Source organism: Scyliorhinus canicula, chromosome 3, assembly GCF_902713615.1.
Source record: "Scyliorhinus canicula chromosome 3, sScyCan1.1, whole genome shotgun sequence".
Taxonomy (NCBI): domain Eukaryota; kingdom Metazoa; phylum Chordata; class Chondrichthyes; order Carcharhiniformes; family Scyliorhinidae; genus Scyliorhinus; species Scyliorhinus canicula.
Genome location: NC_052148.1, coordinates 21,082,360 through 21,095,732, shown reverse-complemented (window position 1 = coordinate 21,095,732; position 13,373 = coordinate 21,082,360). Strand labels below are relative to the sequence as shown.

General features: G+C 46.7%; 1 protein-coding gene across 1 annotated transcript in view; it reads left to right on the top strand.

The window, feature by feature from the left end:
• Positions 1-13,373, top strand: part of c3h20orf27 (chromosome 3 C20orf27 homolog) — a 104,257-nt gene that overhangs the window by 18,314 nt on the left and 72,570 nt on the right. Inside the window, exon 2 of the mRNA XM_038793203.1 lies at positions 8,849-8,991. Within this exon, the coding sequence (XP_038649131.1) occupies positions 8,849-8,991 (143 nt within the window). The remainder of the gene's footprint in view (positions 1-8,848; positions 8,992-13,373) is intronic.

Here is a 13,373-nt window from a genome sequence, read left to right as displayed (position 1 = left end):
AATGTCCAATTCTCCTGACCTGCACATCTTTGGACTGTGGGAGGAAACTAAAGCATCCGGAGGAAACTCACGCAGACACTGGGACAAAGTGCAGACTCCGGACAGACAGTGACCCAAGCAGGGACCACTGTGCTACCCTGCCACCCATATGACCTGTGTTTCTGTGTTACAAAGGAACAGAAGATCCTGTCAACTTATCCACCCTATTGTAATGGCCAAATGTGATGTTTGCATGTTCCTGCTTGACAAAGTTCGTGTGAACTATTTAAAATGGCTGATTTGACTCCAAGCAGTGGAAGATTTGCTTTGAAAGTGGAACAAAGTTGACGTAGGCTTAACTGGCCAAATGACTTATTTCCAACACCCACAACAGTAAATGGACATGGGGGTCTCTAGTACTATCACTTAATCCCTTTGCCTGCATTCCCAGGTGATGACCGAAACCCACAGAATGGTGGGATCCACAAATGTACCACTTTCATTTGGACTTGAACGATCAATACAAACTTGCCAGCATCAACCTTGTCGCCATAGTAACAGAAACATATACAAAGGGGCACACTTGGCCTGCAATAGAGGACACCACCTGTTTCTGACTTGTATAGTAATTGAAAGGCTGAGATGATGTTTTTGTCATTTGTTTTGTAAGGAGCATCCAGGAGAGTTTTTTTAGAGCAGTATGTAAATAATCCAACTCTGGAAGGGGCCATACTGGACCTGGTATTGGGGAATGATCCGGGCCAGGTGGTTGAAGTTTCGGTCGGTGATTACTTTGGGAATAGCGATCGCAATTCCGTAAGTTATGAATACTCATGGACAAAGACGAGAGTGGTCCTAAAGGAAGAGTGCTAAATTGGGGAAAGGCAGAGTATTAACAAAATTCAGCAGGAGCTTGGTAATATGGATTGGGGGCAGCTGTTTAAGGGTAAATCCACATTTGAAATGTGGGTGTCTTTTAAGGAAAGGTTGATTAGAGTGCAGGACAGACATGTCCCTGTGAAAATGAGATAGAAATGGCAAGATTAGGGAACCATGAATAACGGGTGGAATTGTGAGATTAGCTAAAATGAAAAAGGAAGCATACTTAAGATCTAGGCGACTTAAAACTGATGAAGCTTTGGAGGACTATCTCCAGTAGGACAAATCTCAAACGCGCTATAAAGAGGGCTAAAAGGGGTCATGAAATATCTTTGGCTAACAGGGTTAATGAAAATCCCAAAACCTTTTATTTGTATATAAGGAGCATGTGGGTAACTAGAGAAAGGATTGGCCCACTCAAAGACAAAAGAGGGAATTTATGCGTGGAGTCGGAGGAAATGGGTGAGATTCTTAATGAGTACTTTGCATCGGTATTCACCAAGGAGAGGGACATGACGGATGTTGAGGCTAGGGATGGATGTTCAAATACTCTAGGTCAAGTCGGCATAAGGAAGGGGGAAGTTTTGGGTATTCTAAAAGGCATTAAGGTGGACAAGTCCCCAGGACCGGATGGGATCTATCCCAGGTTACTGAGAGAAGCGAGGGACGAAATAGCTGGGGCCTTAACAGATATATTTGCAGCATCCTTGAGCATGGGTGAGGTCCTGGAGGACTGGAGAATTGCTAATGTTGTCCCTTTGTTTAAGAAGGGTAGCAGGGATAATCCAGGGAATTATAGACCTGTGAGCTTGACGTCAGTGGTAGGCAAACTGTTGGAGAAGATACTGAGGGATAGGATCTATTCACATTTGGAAGAAAATAGACTTATCAGTGATCGGCAGCATGGTTTTGTGCAGGGAAGGTCATGTCTTACAGACCTAATAGAATTCTTTGAGGAAGTGACAAAGTTAATTGAGGGAAGGGCTGTACGTGTCAAATACATGGACTTCAGTAAGGCGTTTGATAAAGTTTCTCATGGCAGGTTGATGGAAAAAGTGAAGTCGTATGGGGTTTAGGGTGTACTAGCTAGATGGATAAAGAACTGGCTGGGCAACAGGAGACAGAGTAGTGGTAGAAGGGAGTGTCTCAAAATGGAGAAAGGTGACTAGTGGTGTTCCACAGGGATCTGTGCTCGGACCACTGTTGTTTGTGACCTACATAAATGACCCGGAGGAAGGTATAGGTGGTCTGAATAGCAAGTTTGCAGATGTTACTAAGATTGGTGAAGTTGCAGATAGCGAGGGGGACTGTCAGAGAATACAGCAAAATATAGATAGATTGGAGAGTTGGGCAGAGAAATGGCAGATGGAGTTCAATCCAGGCAAATGCGAGGTGATGCATTTTGGAAGATCAAATTCAAGAGCGGACTATATGGTCAATGGAAGAATCCTGGGGAAAATTGATGCACAGAGAGATCTGGGAGTTCAGGTCCATTGTACCCTGAAGGTGGCAACGCAGGTCGATAGAGTGGTCAAGAAGGCATACAGCATGCTTGCCTTCATTGGACGGGGTATTGAGTACAAGAGTCGGCAGGTCATGTTACAGCTGTATAGGACTTTGGTTCGGCCACATTTATAATATGAAAATGAAAATCACTTATTGTCACGAGTAGACTTCAATGAAGTTACTGTGAAAAGCCCCTAGTCGCCACATTCCGGCGCCTGTCCGGGGAGGCTGGTACGGGAATCGAACCGTGCTGCTGGCCTGCTTGGTCTGCTTTAAAAGCCAGCGATTTAGCCTTGTGAGCTAAACCAGCCCCTGATACTGCGTGCAGTTCAGGTCGCCACATTACCAGAAGGATGTGGATGCTTTAGAGAGGGTGCAGAGGAGGTTCACCAGGATGTTGCCTGGTATGGAGGTGCTAGCTATGAAGAAGGGTTGAGTAGATTGGGATTGTTTTCGTTGGAAAGACGGAGGTTGAGGGGGGGACCTGATTGAGGTCTCCAAAATTGAGAGGTATGGACAGGGTGGATAGCAACAAGCTTTTTCCAAGAGTGGGGGTGTCAATTACAAGGGGTCACGATTTCAAGGTGAGAGGGGGAAAGTTTATTTTTTTTACGCAGAGGGTGGTGGGTACCTGGAACGCTTTGCCAGCAGAGGTGGTAGAGGAGGGCACGATAGCATCATTTAAGATGCATCTAGACAGATATATGAACGGGCGGCAACAGAGGGAAGTACACCTTGGAAAATAGGCAACAGGTTTAGATAAAGGATCTGGATCGGCGCAGGCTGGGAGGGCCGAAGGGCCTGTTCCCGTGCTGTAATTTTCTTTGTTCTTTGTTTCATAATGGGGGTTCTGAGGTCCTCTGGAACTCCGCTGTTTAGCACAACATCAGCAGGCAGCACGTTACTGAGAAGTGTTCACTCCAGGAAATGCGATCACAAGGCACTCTGCCCTGTCTTTAACGTTGTTTCCTGCCTGATCTTTAAAATTAATCTGTGACCGCAAGAGCCTGTGGTGGAATGAGGGACGACATTGGATCTGCTCTTTGCACATCTTGCTTTCTGCTCACCTCGGCGCTGTGGTGAATCACAGTCCGTGTAATTCACACTGTTATTATATATGATGTACTGTGTCTATGTAAGCTCGGTATGTGAGCACTTGTGCGGCTCTGCCCATAGGGGAGATGAGGAGTTTGTACTGGGCTCCACCCTTGGCTCCGCCCATGGCCCCGCCCATGGCTCCTCCTACTAACCAGAAGTATAAAGCTTGGCAGCGTGAGCCTGCCTGCCAGTTCATCTCGTCGCAGGCAGGCTCTGTTGAAAGATTATTAAAACCACTGTTCACTTCCAACCACGTGTCGTGTGAATTGATGGTCACATCAGGTGCTTCATTGGTGCCACCCCTTTTTGTATTGGAGAGCTCTTCAATTTACAGGCCGAGGTTTCAGGTGATGTCGAAGTCACTGGGTGAAGAGTTCATGTGGGAGTTCTGACGAGGTTGCAGAGAGCACGAGAAAAGACGGCGGGAATCCAAAATTAGTGGAAGTGACGCAATATTTGGCTTTGTGCGATGGGACATTTGAGGGAGTTTTAACATTTCGGTGGCAACCACGCAGTCGAGGCCAGTTCTGTCTCTCACAACGTGCTCTGCTGAGATTAGCTCATTTGGACAGGGAATTGATAATGACATGATGTGCCTGCACACAGTTCCATGAATGACTCTGGGGGAGAGGGGGGAGGGGGTTAGAAACTGTAGGAACATTTGAGGGAACTTTATACCAGCAACATGATTATAGTGCTGGCAATAATGAGGCAAGGATCAAGAGGCTTGAACTGCCGAAGAGGGTAAATAAATGATTGGTACAAAAGGCTGAGTTAGTTCTCTGGCACTGGAAGAATACTCCAAAGCGAGATGGCTCTGTCCTCTTTGAGGCCACCAGGCTCCTTGTGAAGCTTTGGAGCTTTGAGTTTTGGAGGGGTGAGTTTTGAGTGAAAGAAAGATATGAAGCAAATATCACGAGAAAGTAATTTGTGTATCTGGTTTGCATTTGCACTCCGTACAGAGGAATGAGAACTTTTTTTAAAACTCCGATGCGTGGAGACTCGAGCCAGTTTACAGGGAGAGTGGGAACGAGAAAGAGGAGTACCTCTTTGCTTTGGGGTGAAATGCCCCCTACCCTTCTCCTTGTAAGGACTTTCCCCAATTCCAGAAGGTTTCTTATAGATTGGAAGCGGTCGCAGGGCTTAGTGCCTGGCCGGGGGGGGGGGGAGGGGGGGGGGGGCTTCAGCGAGGGCTGGGGGGACTAGTGGAGTGTGTACCGGGGGTGGCGAGGCTGGTGACCGGGGGGGGGCAGTTTTTGGCAGCCCAGGTCCGCTCGTGGCCAGCTGCATGTTGCACTACGTGGCCGCCGCCGTGTGCATGCGTGGCCACGACCCGGCCATTCACTGGCCGTATCTGCAGGTAAGGCTACTAGCCCCCCCCCCCACTGGATGGAGGATCGGTGCGGGGGGTGGCGCTGACTTACTGGCCGTCAGACCAGACTGATCCTGCGGACATATCCGCAGGATCGGAGAATTTAGCTCAAAAAGCCCTTAGCTCTGCAATGCTCTCCCTAACCACTTTCTTTCTGTCTGTGTCTGTCTCTCTTTCTTTCTGTCTGTGTTTGTCTCTCTTTCTTTCTGTCTGTGTCTGTCTCTTTCTTTCTGTCTGTTTCTGTCTGTGTCTCTCTGCAAGAGCCAGTCTCGTGATCCCACAAAAAAATCGGGAGTTTGCACATTGTCACCCTCGTAACCCAAAGATGTGCAGGGTGGATTGGCCATATCTTTTTATTAAAACAGTAAAAAATCTATACAAGGCCAAATGGTACAAACACTAATTTTGTGTTTGAGAAACAGGGTACCCTCCCCTCAGTACCAACGTGCGAGGTAGATACTCTGATTATTAAAACAGTTCACAACACATTGGCCATGCTAAATTGCCCCTTAATTGGAATTTAAAGTATTTGCTAACTATTGTTAAGCATTGTTTATCTGGCAATTGTAAGCTGTATTTCTGTGATCAGGTAATTTAATACGGTGTTAATAAAAACGTTTGTTTTATTGTACCATATCCATATTTTTGAGTGGTTACCTCTGGAGCAAACTGTCACTTCCTCAGTTTTACAAAAAGAAATATTGGGATTCCAGTCCATATGCAAGCAAATGTTAAGGCCTGGTCCAGGATTGTAAAGTCGTCATGTCTTTGGCAGCCATCTTAAAATGATGCCCTCTGGTGCTGGATCCTTCTGCCAGCGGGAATAGATTTCTTCCCATGTCTACTCTGTCCAGACCCCTCAGAATTAGAACACCTCTCTCTTCAATGAGAACAGTCCGAGCTTCTCCAAGCTATCCATGCACTAAAGTTTCTCACCCGAGATCTGATGCGACCATCAATTCACGCGAGACAGTGTTGAAGTGAACAGTGGCTTTAATCAACTAGAACAGTGCCTGCCTGCAACTGCTCTGCTAGTGAGAGCCACCTACAGGGCAGCTGCTCTTTATATCTCCCCTCAAGGGGGCGGAGCCCAAAAGGGTACCAACATGATACATTCCGTGGAATATCGTACAATGGTCCAAGGGCTGGTTTAGCGCACGGGGCTAAATCGCTGGCTTTTAAAGCAGGCCAGCAGCACGGTTCAATTCCCATACCAGCCTCCCGAACAGGTGCCAGAAAATGGTGACTAGGGGCTTTTCACAGTAACTTCATTGAAGCCTACTTGTGACAATAAGCGATTTTCATTTTCATTTCATTTATGACAATAAGCGATTTTTCTTTTTCATTTCATTTCATAGGTGGAGCCCATATGGGCAACAGTGTGCTACAGTGGTGAATGGTTAATACAATACGTTCACCACAGGAGCCAGAGCTCTCGTAAATCTTTTCCAGACCCTCTCCAATGCCTTCACACCTTTTCTTATAGTGTGGTGAAGAGCTAATGCTCCAGTTGAGGCCAAGAGTCACTCATTACCTATCTCCCAAGCTTTTACTCCCCTTCTAAGAAATCTCCTCGCATAACAATGTGAAATTTGGCTGATGACACTGTTGCGACACCTTTGGATGTTTTTACTATGTTAAAGATCCATATAAATATAAGTTCTATCTGGATGAGATTTGCGGGTAGAGAATGGTTTACTTGGTTTTCCAACTCCAGTATTAATTACTGAGGCAGCAACAGGGAGTTTGCTATAGCACAAGTTACTGACAAAGTGGAATTCCGTGCTTGTACGGAGCGCGCCCTTTGACTGTGTTGGGGCTGAACAGGCCCCTGTTTGTCAGGTGGCTGATGTTTCTCAGTAGTGGGATTCCAGTCACCGGCCCTGCCCTACGGCCCACCTCTGGAAACCAGTGAAGGCAATTTGTGGCTGAGATCCATCCACCCCCGGTGTGCAACAATCTTACCATTACAAAGTCTTTCTGCACAGAAGGAGGCTTTTTAGCCCATTTGAGTCTTTCGAAGGACCTTTCAAACTGTCCCACTCGCTTTGCCCACTTTCTAGCAATTTGTTCTTCCTTGTATATTCATCCTAATCCCTTTATTTTGATTGAATCTGTTTCCACCACCCTGTCAGGCCGTGCATTCCAAAACCTAATCATTCATTGCGTAAGAAATCTTTTCTTGTGTTGACACGGAGTATTTTGTCGATCGCCTTCAATCGGTGCCCTCTGGTTATCAACCCTTCATGTCATGAGAAATGGCTTCTCTTTGTTCCCTCCCAAATCTTTTGTCATAAAATGTTTGTGTGCATTTAATCTTTCTTTCAAAAAGTAAATTTAGAGTACCCGATTATTTTTTCCTAATTCAGGGGCAATTTAGCGTGGCCAACTCACTCACCCTGCACATCTTTGGGTTATGGGGGTGAGCCCACACAGACACGAGGAGAATGTGCAAACTCCACATGGACAGTGAGCCGGTGCCGTACTCGAACCCAGGCCCTCGGCACCGTGAGGCAGGAGTGCTAACCACTGTGCCACCGTGCCGCCCAATGTGTGCATTTAGTCTGCTTGCTATGTTAAACGAGTTAACTTGTACATTAGAATTGGGGTCAAGAGAAATTGAGCTGTCCCTTCTTTATATTGCAGGTCATGATGTGCTGGATCGTGTTTCTCAAGCTTGCAAAATCCCTCTGGGTTCGCATTAACAGACTCTCCATATTGATTCCAAAGATGTGCAGGTTAGGTGGATTGGCCATGATAAATTGCCCTCAGCGTCCAAAATTGCCCTTAGTTGGGTGGGGTTACTGGGTTATGGGGATAGGGTGGAGGTGTTAACCTTTGGTAGGGTGCTCTTTCCAGGAGCCGGTGCAGACTCGATGGGCTGAATGGCCTCCTTCTGCACTGTAAATTCTATGTATGATTGCCATAAAAACCCATCTGGTTCACTCAAGTCCCTTGTGGAAGGAAATCTGTCGTCCTTCCCCAGTCTAGCCTTCATATGACTCCAGATCCATGAAATTGCCACAAGTGCCAGGCAATGGCCATCTTCAACAAGAGAGGATCTAATCATTGCCCCTTTACAATCAATGGCATTACTATCAACCACCTGGGGGTTACCACCGACCAGAACTGAACAGGACTAGCCATATAAATAATGATACCGCCAGAGCAGGCCTGAGACTAGGAAACCCATGGCGAGTATCTCTCCTCCTGCTCCCCTCCCCTCCCAACAAGGCACAAGTCAGGAGTGTGATGGACGAGTGCGACAAAAGCAGCCCTTCCGCAAATATTCAAACCCTCCACCACCGGTGCAAGGGTGGCATCTGCGACCATATCCGGTAAAATTAATATTTTTAAAAAAGAAATGTGGGTTGACTCTTAAACTGCCCTCTGAAATGATTTAGCAAGCCAGCCAGCTCGAGCGGAACTGGGAATGGGCAACAAATGCTGGCCTGTGAAAGAACACAAAAGGGAAAATAACCTCTCAGCAACTAACCTATCAAGCTCAACAATTTAAAAAAAAAAAAAAAAATTTTTTAAATTCATGCAGTGACCTTCATCCCTCACTGTAAACTTTTGGCCCCACTCAATCATTCCGCAAAAGCAACGAGCCCAGCAGAACAAATCATCTGAAATCTATTAAATATTTTGTGTCTTAACTTGCTGAGTGTGCAGCTGAATTTCTGTTCCATATTTGAAGCATTTCTTTGTCACAGTTTCATAATTGTCATGGGGGGAGAGAAGTGTGGCAAACTCTCATTGAACTATTTTTGGTTCCATCCTGTTTAGCTTGGAGTCGGTCACAAGGAGGATTTTCTTACAGCTCAGCAAAGATGGCGGTGTGATTTATAAAAAAAAAACATTTTTCTGGGATGTGCAAGAAGGGGGCAGTTGTCTGACCTGTCACGCTCCTGCTACTCGGGCCGATGCTGAAGGAATTAATGGAGAGTCTCTCTTGCCCTCTGCTAAACCATTGAGGTAAATGTTTGCATTTTTTTGTGCCTTTGCCTTCAGGTGCAAAGCCCAGAGTTGGGGGCATTCGCTTTGGAGCTGAAAGCCACGACGAGGGAGCAGCCAATCATGTTCACTTTGAAGAGAAATTACATGACTCTGTTGTCATGGTGACCCAAGAGGAAGATGGGAGTTTTTTAGTGAAGGTGAGATCTCTGGAATCAAACTCGTGGCTTGTTATGTTGAGCATTCAATTCAGCGTGTGGATGTCTCCAGCAAGGTTGGCATTTATCGATCGTCTTGTTGCATTGAGAGGGCCAAAGTCGGCTTCCTCGAGCTGGTCTTTTCTGCTCTTACCCCCTGTATTCTTTCCCAATTATTCATATCTTGAATCTTATTGAGTTTAATCTGTCTGTATTTCTCCACCTCTACACTGGGTACTGAAGGAGGATTTAATACTAGATAATAGAGTGCCGTAATTGTAACGTTGCTGCCGAAATCCAGAACTGGGTGAGCAGAGATTTTCCTCCAATCAAATATTGGGAAGACTGATGTCATTTGGCGGGATTCTCCGTCAGCAGGATCCTCCGCTTCACCGCCGGTGCACTCGTGCCTGCAGATATCCCGAGGTCCTGGGGGTGGCCACAATGGGAAACCCCATTGGCCGGCTACCAGGACCAGGATTCTGCTGCCAGCAGGCGCTCCCTGCGCCAGAAAACGGGTCTGGCGGGTTTGGAGAATCCCGCTCATTATCTTCAATTTCTGCCCCCATCCTTCCCACTGTCTGAGACCAAATCACATGTCTCGCAACCTTTGTCATCCTATTGACCCTGAGACAGGGTTCCAACCATGTGTCCACTACACAATCAAAGCTGCCTCCTTCCCACCTGAATTGCAGTGCACATCTCAGATTGCATTGGCAAGTTTTGGTACTGAAATTCTTGCCTTTGTTACCATTTGACTTGGCTATCCCAATGCACTTCAAGACGGCCTCCTAATTTAAACCCTTCATAACTTCAGTTCATCCAAAACTCTGCACATATCCTAACATCCCAAGTCCCATTCACTTAACATCTCTGTTCTTGCTGACTTACATTGGTCCCCGGTTTAAAAAATGCCTCAACTGTTAAAATTCTCATCCTGGTTTTCAAATTCCTTCTGATTTGCGCTCCCATCCCCCACCCTGTCACTGTATCACCTCCTCCAGCCCCACAGTCCTCCTGAAGTCTCCTGCGCACACCTCTAATTCTGCACCATTGTGCATCACCAACCTTCATTGCTCCATTATTGGCGACAATGCCTTCAGCTGCCTGGGTCCTAAGCTTAGAAGCTTCCTCACTGTCTCTCTTTTGGCACAATCCTTTAAAACCTATCTCTCTAACCCTTGTTTCTTTGCTCAAATCCACCCCAATATCTCCTTGCAAAGCTCAGTGTCAGGTGTGGTTGGATTACTTTCACGGGATACTTTCACCTCGGGATAATTTGCTGCGTTAAATGTGCATAACAAATGAAGGTGTAGACTGTTGAATTTGGTGTGTCTCTCGTTGTTCTTTCACCTCATCCTCTGACGGACAGGTGAGCTAACTAAACCGATTGTGTGCAAATGTGTAAGGGTAGTGGATGCTCCATTGAGTCACCCAATTACTTTTGCTGGGTGTCTTGGCAGTATATCAGAAAGAAAACCTGTTATCCCTCACCAACTTTATTTGATTGATTGATTAATTGATTGATTTATTGTCACATGTACCAATACAGTGAAAAGTATTTTTCTGCTGCCAAGGGAACATACACAGTACGTACATAGTTGACAAAAAGAATAATCAGCAGAGTACATTGACAAATAGTACATCAACAAATAGTATTGGTTACAGTGACATCAACAAATAGTATTGGTTACAGTGCGGAACAAGGGCCAAACAAAGCACATAAGTGAGCAAGAGCAGTGTAGGGTGTCGTGGATAGTGCTCTTACAGGGAACAGATCAGTCCGAGGGAGAATTGTTGAGTGTTTTTCTGGGCAGAGGTTTTTTAAAAATTTGTTTACAGAATGTAGGCACATTGACTGGGCTAGCATTTATTGCCCATGCCTAAATGCATCTTGAGTCAACCCCATTGCTGGGGGTCTGGAGTCGCATGCAGGCCGGCGCTAGATGGTCAATTTCCTCCGTGAACTAATGTGTTTTTGCAACAATTATCATTCGCCTTTTAATTCCAGATTTAAAAAAATTATTGAATTCAACTTTTTTCACCTGTCATGGTGGGATTCGGACCCAGGGCTCCAGAGCATAAGTCTGGGTCTCTGGATTACTGGCCCAGCAATAATACCGCTACACCACCAGACATTGCATGGTCAGTCGAGCTTAATATGCCATTGTTGTCCTTTCCGGTGCCAAGTCAATGCCATCTGGTTTCATTAATTTTAGCGGTTTTGAATAGCTGTGTGTCTGGAGTCACATGTAGGCTTGACCAGGTAAAAAGAACAAGAAATTCCTTCCCGCATTGACCAATGGTGGTCATCAGACTTTAAGTCCAGATTTTGTATTGAATTCGAATTTCACCGTCTGCCATGGTGGGATTGGATGTTGGGTCTCTGGATTACTAGTCCAGTGGCAATGCCCATTGCCAAACTCCAAAAAGAAATGTTGGCATTACTCAGCAGGTCAGGCAGCATCTGTGGAGAGGAGCAGGTCAAGATGACCTCTCCTCAGAATTTCCAACCTCTCGCTGCTGTATAACCCTGAGATGAACTTCCAACCACAAGAGATGCCCCATCAGAAATGAATTTAATTTCAGATTTCCAGCATCTGCAGTGTTTTGCTTTTGTTGATGCCCTTTTTTTTTTGTATCAGCTTTAGTTTTCACAAGCCCGCTAACAACACCCAGCCCTATCTCCCCACCGCCACCTCTCTCGACTCCTGTACTGTTGCTAAATTGTCAGATGCTTGTCTGACATCCAGTACTGGAGAGGGGGATTTTCCTCTAAATAAATGTTGGAAACTCTGAAGCTATTGTTTTCCGTCCCCGCTCCAAACTCTGTTCCCAGATATATACTCCCATCTCTCTTCCATGGCAACTAAATCAGATTGTCTACAGGCAGTATAGGTGTCATATTTGAGCCCCAAGCTGAGCTTCTGACCACAGGTTTTTACTATCTAAGACCCATCTGTTTCCACGTGTCACCTCATCTGACTCTGCTTTTGTCTCTGTGCGTCTGCTGTTGAAACCCTCATTCATCCCTTTGTCACCTCAGAATTTGACTGTTCCGATGCAATCCTGGCCGGTCTCCAACCTTCTAAGTCCTATTCTCCTGGTACCCCTGTGTGCACTGGCTCCCAGTCCAGCAAATGTCTGGATTATAAAATTCCCATCCTAGGTTTAAAACCCTCTGTGGCCTTGCCCCTACACCCCCTCCCTATCTGTATAAACTCTCCAGCCCCATAACCCTTCAAAATGTCTGCCTTTGTGAAACCCTGGCCTCTTGAGCAAACCCAATTTTGTTGCTCCACCATTGGTAGATGAGCCTTCGGTTACCTAGGGTGGGATTCTCCCAAAACATTCCAAAGTTAATTTGTGGTGGGTTTTTCACGGAGCTTCCCGCCGGCTCTGCCGGAGGGTTCCTTGAAGCTATTCAATGACACTTTGATCACTTTTTTAGGCCCTGGGGACTTTCTCACCGGTTTAGACCACACTTATTTTAGCACTGGGGAGCTGAACTCGGATATTGGGCTGCCATTTTGAAATGGTGCCCTGATCTCTAAAGTGAGCTTGTGGGTCCCCTGCCATCCGCAAGCCCTCTTACAGCACCCCTTCCTTCCAGAACCCCCCGCCTATCATGCCTCTATCTGCCCAGAGGCCCCTACGTATCTGCCCTGCACTCTTTTACCCTTCCACCCCCTCCCTCCCCTCCCTCATTTTATGGGCTTGGCCCCCCGCACCCTTGGCAGTGCCACCCTGGCACTTGGGCACCCAGGCAGTGCTCCTGCTGGCTTGGCAGGGCCATCTGGGCTCCTTGGCAGTAGCAGTGCCAAGGCGCCTGCGTTCCAGCGGGAGGGCCAGGCAGGGAGTTACCCTGCACTTACCCTGACCACCCAGGGGCCTCCGATGGCCCAGGAGATCCCCCTGATGCCGTTCTGCCTGGTCCACGTTTGTGTGGACCAGCACTGATCGGCGCCTCTTTAACCAAACTTTAGGTCATCTGATCTAATGCCTCCTTTAATGTGGCGTGGTGTTATATTTTGATTTGGAATGCTCCTGTGAAGTGCCTTGGATGTTTTATTCTGTTCAAGCTGCTGTGCAAATAAACGTTGTTATTGTATCAGCCAAGAGAGGTGTGGTGAATTCATACTGTATCGTAATTCACACTGTATTGTAATGTATAGCATTATGTCCCTGTGGGCTCTGTCTGAGCCGTTGCGCGGCTCTGCCCATAGGGGGAGATGAGGAGCTTTTACAGGGCTCCACCCTTGGCTCCGCCCATGGCCCCTCCCACTACCGGAAGTATAAAGTGCCACAGCCGTGTGAGCCTGCCCTCAGTTCTTCTGGTCGCAGGCAGGCTCATTTGTAAGTCTATTAAAACCACAGTTTACTTC